Below are 10312 nucleotides of genomic sequence, written 5' to 3' on the forward strand. Positions count from 1 at the left end.
ATGGAAGGATCAACACCAGCACCTCCTTTTTTGGATTTTCAAAATAAAATACGCTATGGCTGGCATTTCACTTTAACACGATAGATCTTTGTTTCACAACAACGAAACACAGTTGAGCAGCTCTCAATGTGACAGTTTAAATAACAGAGCAACAGAAATATAAGATAGAAAATAACAAACATAGTAGCAACAGCAACATTTAATTAGGTAAACAATATGTACAAATTAGATTCACGTATTTTGATGACAATGTATCGGACTCGGATTCATTTATTTTAAAATGAGTTTTATTTTTGGCCCAGGTTCCGGTCGCCTCGCTCTGACCACCGCGAGCTTCCCTCCTCTGATGGAGCGTCGGGTCAGGTGCGCTTTTAGCGCCGCAGCCGCTTCATGAATCACTACAGCGCTCGGGAGTCCGCGGTGCATGATGGGAGGTGTAGTTTTTCAACCAGCGGGGCAATAAACGCTTTTCTGACAATAAGCATTAACAATTATGGAGTGCAGAATGTAAAAAAATATATAGTATGTGCAAATGGCAGATGTTTAGTCTGAAGGTGCAATATTAAAACTATCAGTCTAGTTATTAAACAGAAAATGATCATTTGTCCGTGTTACCATTGGTGTCATTAATATGTCCCTGTTACTTGTTATGTCGTTTATTCAGAACCAGCCCTAACATATTTGGGTTTTCTTTATCTATGAACTTTTCCTTCCTCGTCTGGACTGCCAGCTCCCCTAACATTTGCCTCCACTGTCTCCACCACGGGCCGGCCCTGTGTGCATCAACTGCTCTCTTTTATGCTCTGCTAGATGTAGAAAGAACTTCCCCATTAGGGGATAATAAAGTTAACTTAACAGTGATTTTCCTTTTATCCTTTGTGTCCGGTTGCTCCTAAAAATCTTAGGTCCTTTTAAAATTCCCAGGCTTGAATCACACACACAGACCTTGGTTTTAGTTTTAAAATGATCTTTATATGAATTCGACTAGCAGCAGTAAAAGTAGCCTACATTTCATCTTAGAGGGACTGTGGTCTTTACCCTGGCACGCGTGGACAGGGGACCCAGTCATTAGGAGATGTGCCTCAGGTGTGCTGGAGCGCGTCCTCGTGCCAATCCAACATCTCCCCTGATTAGGAGATGTGCCTCAGGTGTGCCAGGACAGGAGGAGTCTTCAGTGCCTGTGCCAGGCAAGCAAAATAGGTGCGCTCCGGTACACGATTTGTTTCTCCTACTATGGCCCGCCCTTCAATAGCATTCACACGCTACTATTGGCCAGGCGTCCATGCCCAATCAGCTATCCTAACCTTAACCAGCCTAACCAATCGAGCTGCTATTGAAGGGCGGATCTTGGTGTGGCCTCCGGTACTTAAACAAAGAACACTGGCATCCTCGGATCAGACTCACACAGAGACCAGAAGAGAGAAGAGAAGAGAAGAGAAGAGAAGAGAAGAGAAGAGAAGAGAAGAGAAGAGAAGACTCATCTCTGCAGGTGAGAATCCTAGCAGATGAATCTGTAAATGTCTGATAATCATCACTTTAGGCCTCATTCACCAGAGTTGTCTTATTTGGGATTTGTCAGGTAAGACCAGAATCTATAGGTTACAATTTAGAGCAAGTAGCTATACGGATTTCCATCCATCTTCGTCCACTTATCCGGTGTCGGGTCGCGGGGGGAGCAGCTCCAGCAGGGGACCCCAAACTTCCCTTTCCCGAGCAACATTAACCAGCTCCGACTGGGGGATCCCGAGGCGTTCCCAGGCCAGGTTGGAGATATAATCCCTCCACCTAGTCCTGGGTCTTCCCCGAGGCCTCCTCCCAGCCAGCTGGCTGGCGGTATACGGTTTTCATCAGTTCTAATTTAAAATGTAATGTTTCTGTTTTGTAATTATTTATTATTTTACACGCGATTATGTGTTTGTTTAAATAAATACACACTACTGCTCATTTGTAAAGCACTTTTAATTGCCATTGTGAATGAATTGTTCTAGGCCTATATAAATAAACTTGCTTTGCTTTCAATTCAGATAAATCTTGTTAACTGGGAACCTTGCTATCCAATAATGAGTGATTGATCATGTTATTAACCGCATCCCATGTATCGGTTTTATTTGCTGCTGATTCTACTAAACGTGAGGTTTCATTTTTCGTTAATGCGTTGCAGCAGGACCTCCGCTTTAGAATTACTAAATTTTATAATTCTTTTTGGAGTCAAAGCCTCCAGTCTTTACGTCCTCTTTTGGACATTTCTCTAAGAGTGCACGTGACATGGCCCTGCCATCTCATGCCCTTTTATAGGAATTAACATGGTATTTACGGTAAATAGGAGCAACGGTCACAACCTTTCAATTTATGAAGACATTGGGATTCATCATTGTAGAAACACACCTGCGATTCATTCTGCTGTTTAGAATGTCATGAATCAGACTTGGACTTAGGAACTTTCTTAAGAACATATTTAAGAGAAAACTTAAGAAGATATTGGTGAATGAAAGCTTTTAATCTGAGCTCATATCAAGAGGCTGGGTCTGTCCCAGGTTTCTGCCTAAAAGGAAGTTCCTCTCTAACCTGACTCCGCCAGATGGATTGCTTTGCATTTACTCGGCATATCCATCTGGGAACTTTGCGTTGGAGAACTTTTGGGAAATACTGCTTATTTGATTGGATGAACCATCTGTCTATCACCTATGTTGGTGATAGACGGGCCAAATCAACCAATCAGATCCACGAAGCGTATAAAAATACAACCACAAGCCCGCCCCTGCTGCTGCAGGCAAAGCATAGCTCGTTAGCTCAGCATGCGAGCAACATGTCGGTAAAGGAGATTTTCCGTTAAACGAGAGTAGGAATAAAAGACTCCATTTCAGGTTCCTGGACCATATTCCAAAAGAAGGATCCAAGAGAAATAAAGCATTAGCGAGCGGCTAACAGAATTAGGGCTACCGCTGGCTGATAATACTGGTTAGCTGATTGGATAAACCATCGGTCTATCACCACCTAACCCACCTCAAAACCAACGCTGATTGGTCGGCCGTTTGGCTAACTGCTCCAAATTTTCTCTGCCTCAAGATGCCAGACTGATCTGGGAGGAGAACTGGAGCTCGCCAGATCAGGACGGTCTCACGAGGCTAGTTCCCCTCCACTGTTGCACCAAATGCTTGCTCGAAGGGTAATTGTTGTCTTTGTAAATTATAGAATGTGGTCTAGACCTACTTTATCTGTAAAGTCTCTTGGGATAACTCTTATGACTTGACACTAACTAAAATTTGAATTGAATAATCAGTGAAAATGTAGAGAACTTCAAAACAGGTCAGACAGCTACAGTAAAACTTTCATTAAAACAAAGCATTAAATCAGGAATAAACGTTGCAGCTCTAGCAGACATCTCCCTATCACTAACGTTAGCCACGTTCATATTTAGACGCAACAAATGATATACATTTTAGATGAGCAGACAGCGCATTCAAGTCATAGCCTACAGCAGTGGTTCCAAACCTGGGGTCCGGGCACCCCCAGGGGGGTGGCAAAGATCACAGGGGGGGCGCAAGTCTTTATCTGGTTTGAGGTTGAGGTAAAAAAAAAAATATCTGCACATGCTACACAAATTATGATAATACACTAGAATATATAATGTATACAAAAGTCTGTATGAAAACTATAGATTTTGTTGTATCCTCGTTTTTCCTGATGCCACGGCATCAATATTTTATGAATGAAAGATGGCGGAGAAATGTAACCGTGCTGATAACTCCTATCAAAAGTAAGGCTCGCTCTCGAGTTACCTCAACTTTGGTTTCGGGGGTGGCTCAGCTTTTCTTAGACATGAGTAGGGGGGGCGCCAAGGAAAAGGTTTGGAACCACTGGCCTACAGCACTCAGTCTGGACTGAGTAACCCCCACCCTCCCCCATTGCAGCTTTGATGTGTCCCAAAGCTAATGCCACAGTAACTGTAGGAGCCATACATCAGGTTTGATTCGGATTATGAGCTTTCCTCCTTTTTTGCGCTATTGTGTATGTGCACGCGCTTAGTGACGCCGCTGACTACTGTGGGTGTCACCGGGGTGTGGTAACTGTATTAGTGTGTGCGTGCATTCACTTGTGCGGGTTTGACCTGGTGTTGGGATGATGGCTGCAGGGTGAGCACATGGAGAAACTTTCTGGTGATTGTCACCGTTGGTATCCATTACTGCACTGTCTGAGGTATCTTTGCATGGCTTATGAAATGCATCAATACAAGTAAGTGCTGTTTCTTGCTAAGTCTGTGAAATGGATCAATAAAGACATTCCATCAAGTGCAATGGTTCAGCGTGACGCGTCTTCAGTGTAAAACCACGTCTTAGCCTGCTGCGGCGTTTGGATTAGTTTTAAGTTTAATATGCCGCAATAGTAACTTTAGCATAACTTGGATGCTAAGCAGGATTACATCACATGTTGCAGCTACTTTAAAAAAAAAAAAAAACTGGACTCAAGGTTTGATTATAACAAATTTGTTCCTCCAGTGAACTATGGAACAGTTTGTTGAAGACTCCAGCCTGGGGGACTGGAAGGTGATTGGCTCTGGGGGTTTTGGACAAATCTACAAAGCCAGGCATCATCAGTGGGGTTTTGATGTGGCCATTAAACTTCTTCAGGGCGAGGGGTAAGTGCTTACAAAGGGTTTCCTGTTCATAATTACATAAAGTTGTCTGAATTACTCATAATACAAACACAAACAGGACTGAGAAGGATTTGCTGCATGAGATCAAAATGATGCGTCAAGCCACCAGCCCGTATGTTATGGCCGTCCGAGGGGTCTTCAAGGGTCGAACACCCTCCTCTGGCAGGTCAACCCAGCTTGGTGTGGTCATGGAGCTCATGGAGAGAGGATCATTGGCCTCCCTACAGGTAACCAGAGGTGGAACAACTGCTCATATATTTAACTTGGAGTAATACCACTGTAAAAATACTCTGCTGCAAGTTAGTAATTTAAAAAAGCATAAGAAGTGAAGTATCACCTGGAAGTTGGAAGTAATTTCATTTTAAAACTATTTCAAATTTAAGCGATACATTTGGTGTCTGAATTATACAGTTTTCAAGTTCAAATAATCTTTGATTGGTAGTGTAGGCTATATGTGTAGCTCACTATCTCCACTATTTGTGGATCTGTAACTCTAGAAACAATCTTACAGGAAGCATTGAGGGAAACTCCACCCTGGCCGCTGGTCTTCAGACTGGCTCACCAAGTGGCTCTGGGTATAAACTTCCTCCACAGTCTGCCCCGTCCCGTTCTCCACCAGGACCTGAAGCCCCAAAACGTGCTGCTGGACGACTCTCTCAATGCCAAGGTGAGTCCCAGGCTTTGAGGGGAGTTCAGGCCTCATGCTTACTGTATACTGTTATAATTAAATATAAACTAATAGTTTGCACACTATGTCAAATACATTGTAAGCCCACAAGATGGTATTAAGGACTACAAATTGTGGTGGTAGATGGGTCAAACAAACACAGGCCTCTCATTCAGGAGACCGGAGTCATGTCCCTGTTCTTGCATACATACGTCCCATTCTTGTCAGTTAACCATACATTTGATGCCAATCACATGCCAATAGTCCTGACGCTGAACCCTAGAGGGACCTGTCCAAGCACCCCTATTTGATGTGCTAAGAGTGAGAATGTGGTTCTGGGTGAGGTGAGTCAAACTATATCTACCTGGTACCGCACAACCTCCTGCACCAGCTCTAGCTTGTTCCCCACCAGAGAGGATAAGTTTCATGTTCTCAAAGCTAGTCTGCCTTTTTGGCAATGTGCACACCCAGGCCTCCAACCCAGAGGACAGTCCCTGTGGGTTATGGGTCCACAGGGCGGTGGCGGTGTAAGCACCAAGCCGTTTCTTCAGGCTTTGGCTGACCGAGCCCCGTGGGTAAAGGCGAGGGACCACCACAATGTTCAAGGGTTGCCACCCATTCAGGCACATGAAACCACAGCTTCCTGCCACAGCTTCAGAAATGGAAGCTTTACACATTACCCACTAGGGTTAAATACCCCCAACTTCCACAGGGATGCCATAACCGTGAGTTAAAGATCTCTCCGAGAGGGGGCCTCCAGATTCTTTGTCTAGGTTAGTTAAGTTGTCATAACAAACCTCTCAAACTATGATAACTTGGCATTAAGTGTCATAATTTACCAAATAACTCTTAATTACAATTACATTCATAAAGACTCATTCATGTTCTTGATGTGTTACCAAATAAATAACATCTAACTCCTTACACTCTTTGCTAATTCTCTCTACAGCTTACAGATTTTGGCCTTGCCCGGATTTCCAGCAGCATCACACTGGGTTCCATGGATGAACCACTAGGAGGGACTCTTAACTACATGCCACCAGAGGCTTTTGATGCATCGTATGAACCTAACCGAGCCTTTGATATCTACAGGTACAAGAGCATCGCACCAGCATTTCAACAAAAGTATCATATAATAAATAACTGGAAACGGGATCACTCTGTGCACCATGTCTAGCACAGGTTCAGTCTCGACAGGAAGTTGAACTAGCATTGGAATAGTCCTTTAACAGGTCAGGGAATTTTTTCAGATGGTTGATTGAATATCCTCATTCTCACATGAGCATTAATTTACAGATGATGACAAACCCTAGCCAGCAATCAACCAGGGTGACTCTTATGATGGATAAAAATCCTGACATGAAAATCTCTTGGCTTTCAGTTATGGGATACTCCTTTGGTCCAGTGTCACAGGGAAACAACCATTTGAATGTAAGTGACTGTTCTGAGTGACTATCAATGCTCAAAATCTTTTACCTTTTTTATCTTTTTCTCACTTGAGTCTTGGGACACATGGTAGAATGGCAGGACTTGGTGTTCGTGACTCTGAGCTGTAGAGTAATGGCTTGTAAAACAAAGTCACATGGACTAAAGCAGATTCAACCATATTGTTCAGTGTTTGTGGACTCTCACACTCTTCTAGTTGCTCCTTATTGTATTTGCTACTACAACTGAAAGCTAGGCCTATAACAATTGTAACATAATTGTATGGCATTTATTCTTGTCAGTCTTTGTTTAACTGCAATGAATTGCTATCATTAGCGACGGTTTGAGGCTGATATTTACTTGGGACTATATTGTGTGGAAGCACAGCCGAAGCACTGCTACTCGGGATATCGGCAGCCTGCAGGGCTCCACGGGCTTTTGACATACATTGCGTATATTTACACTTTGAATTTCGTCATGGCATTTATATAACACATGCTCTATGGTCTTACCAAGCTAACGTTTTTGACCGATTTCAGTTTAATCATTTTTTGTGAACTGGAGAGGTCTCTATAGGAGGAGTCTAGCTAAAGCTCTGTTCGCCATTCATTCCAATGGGGAAACACTGCAGCTAGACTTTCGACATACATAGAGTATATTTACACTTTGAATTTCGTCATGCCATTTATATAACACATACTCTATGGTCTCACCAAGCTGACGCTTTTGATCGATTTCACTTTAATCCATTTTTGTGAAGTAAAGTCTCGTCAGGGCAGCGGCATTTCGGTAAAACGGTAACTGAGAAAGGGTGACTTTGCGCCGACTGCATAGCCCTGTGGGCTATATCTCTGTGCCCGAGGAGCAGTGCTTCAGCTGTAGTCTACTTCCACCCAATATAGTCCCAAGTAAATATCAGCCTAAAAAATTGCGTATTCTTCAATGTGCGTTGCTTTGACAAATGCGTTTGCCCACTTATATAAATATAGAGGAGACAGTGAATAACCCAATTTCAACAAACACTGGCTTATTCTTTAAGAAAAAATTCAATATTTTATGATAAAGATGTGTGGTTCACTTTATAGGCTCTGTACTCGTGTTACACTATCTGGGTTGCATAACATTGATTTATCCCAAAGATGTAGCAGGGATTAATTTATCACTTTGTTTGAAAAAGTGATGCATAAATATTTAAATATATTAAAATTTGACTGAAAGAAATTACATTGTTAATTGCAATTACTGAGACAATTAATTGTACAGTCAAATTTGGAATTGTTACCGCTCTACTCAGTGAAATTTACAACAGCAGGTGGCATTTTGCAGGATTTAACCTGAACCTTTACATAAGCATCAGTCCAGACTGTCTATTCAGGTATTACCAAGGTCTCATTTAACCTCAAGGCCACTCTGACAGCCTTTTTAATTCTTCCTCCAATGTAGATGCAAAGACAGACATACTGATGAAACGCATCCTGCTGGGAGACCGCCCAAAGCTGGCTGATATCGAGGGTGATGCTGCCGGGTTGGCAGAGTTGACAGAACTGATGAAGAGATGCTGGGATCATGAACCTAAACGAAGGCCCAGAGCCATTGGTGCGGTAACTACTTCATTTACCTCCGAAACTGAACAATTGCTTGTGATGCCGGGCTCTAAAGTTACATTCTTTACTCTATGTTGTGTACAACAGAGTGTACAACTGAGACAGAACAACTGTTCAAGATGCACAAACCTGAACTCAATGATGCTGTCTATGAAGTGCTGAAGAAACTGGTGAGGAAAAAATATCTTAAACACAAGTCGCACTGAGACACTAACATTTTGACACAATACAGCAAATAATTTTGTGTAACTGGCTCTTTCTCTTTCCAGGACCAAAAGAGAGGAAAAAACATGGCAGTGGACCCTCCCAGGTATGAACATACAAGAGTTCAACAAAATAATGTAGACAATAACCTATAAACCAAATACACATAGCCTCTTATTTTAACATTTACAGTGCAGTACTTTTACTATAACATATTTTTACAGTGTGGTATTAGTACTTTTACTGTAGTAAAGGATCCCCCCCCCCCACACACTGGGAACTCTGCATAATGTTTAACAGCAGTTAGGACTCATGTTGGATAGAAAATCATTCTGTTTCTTCCTCCAGCGTGCAGAGGAGTGATCTGATGACATGTAAGTGTTAGTTTTTCTTTAAATATACAGCTGATTCATTAGAACATTACGGACTACATGAATCATTATTAAACTTTATATAAATGAACATCAGCACATGAGCACAGAATAAAACCTTCAGATGTGCCTGATGATAAACTGCGGCTGTGTTTTGGGTAACACTTCATAATCATCACCAAGGGTGTAGTTTTGGTTTGAAAAGTATTTAAAATGGGGGCCCATCACTGAGACTGAAAACAATATCAACAAAATTTGAAGGGGGGTTAAGTTATTTTACTTTCAACTGACAAAATGATAAATGTTTAATTATTAGTTATGCTATAATTTGTAACAGGTTATTGTTGCGCAGATCATATTTTTACAAATTAATTGTAAATGATAAATTGTTAATAAACAAACATTTTTTGGATGGTTAATATAAAGTTGTATCAACTATAACTTAATGGTTAAAGAGTTTAAGCTATAATCTATAAACATTGTTAATGCTTTATAAACCACTTATTAATCAACTGCTGCTGTGTTTTGTCTCATTCTCTCCATCAGATTCCAGTGGACTCAGTCTGGACACAAACCCACTCACAGTGGACACAAACACAGTGAACAGATACCTCAAACTGTCTGACAGCAACAGGATGGTGACATGTGTGAAGGAGAAGCAGCCATATCCTGATCATCCAGAGAGGTTTGACAGCTGTCGTCAACTGCTGTGTAGAGATGGTCTGACTGGTCGCTGTTACTGGGAGGTTGAGAGGAGAGGAGGGGTTTCTGTAGCAGTGAGTTACAGAGGAATCAGGAGGAGAGGCTACAGTGAAGACTGTTGGTTTGGATATAATGATCGGTCCTGGAGTCTGAACTGCACTGATGGTGGTTACTCTGTCATGCACAATCACAGAAGAACATCCATCTCCTCCTCCTCTGTCTCTGCTAGAGTAGCAGTGTATGTGGACCATCCTGCTGGCTCTCTGTCCTTCTACACAGTCTCCTCTGACTCACTGATCAACCTCCACACCTTCAACACCACATTCACTGAACCTCTTTACCCTGGGTTTGGGTTCTGGTTCTCTGGTTCCTCGGTGTCTCTGGGTTCTGTGTAGGAAAACTTCCTGTCCTGTGGTTTAAATGTTGGTGCAGGACGAGGCTTCACTTTGGTTCACATTTGTCTCACTGATTGTCTTTAATGTCAAAAATGTTATTTCTCCTTTAGTAATGTTGAAATGATCTCCTCAGGGATGAAAACTAGTTGTGTATAAACGGACTTTGAGCACTTTAATTATTATTGGAGCCACTTCAGCTGATAGTAATTTATTGCCATTCAGTTTTTAAAGATTTAAAACATGTTTACATGAGTTTGTTTTAACAAATGTTAATTGAAATGCAAATAAAG

General features: G+C 42.0%; 1 protein-coding gene across 3 annotated transcripts; it reads left to right on the forward strand.

Moving 5' to 3' along the window:
• Positions 1-1404: 1404 nt before the first annotated feature.
• Positions 1405-10312, forward strand: LOC114563685 (receptor-interacting serine/threonine-protein kinase 3-like). 3 transcript variants are annotated; one of them, XM_028590489.1, is made up of 11 exons: positions 1405-1453; positions 4495-4636; positions 4713-4881; positions 5166-5321; positions 6271-6413; positions 6703-6752; positions 8190-8342; positions 8438-8520; positions 8620-8660; positions 8903-8928; positions 9472-10312. In XM_028590489.1, exons 2-11 carry the CDS (start codon positions 4503-4505, stop codon positions 10020-10022), a joined length of 1506 nt encoding a protein of 501 aa, XP_028446290.1. In that variant the 5' UTR covers positions 1405-1453; positions 4495-4502; the 3' UTR covers positions 10023-10312. The 3 variants fall into 3 exon arrangements, with proteins under 3 accessions (XP_028446290.1, XP_028446282.1, XP_028446295.1); XM_028590481.1 differs by having other exon boundaries at positions 1425-1489; positions 4497-4636; XM_028590494.1 differs by lacking the exon at positions 1405-1453 and adding an exon at positions 3125-3166 and having other exon boundaries at positions 4497-4636.

This window comes from Perca flavescens, chromosome 2 (assembly GCF_004354835.1).
Source record: "Perca flavescens isolate YP-PL-M2 chromosome 2, PFLA_1.0, whole genome shotgun sequence".
NCBI classification, from domain to species: Eukaryota; Metazoa; Chordata; class Actinopteri; order Perciformes; family Percidae; genus Perca; species Perca flavescens.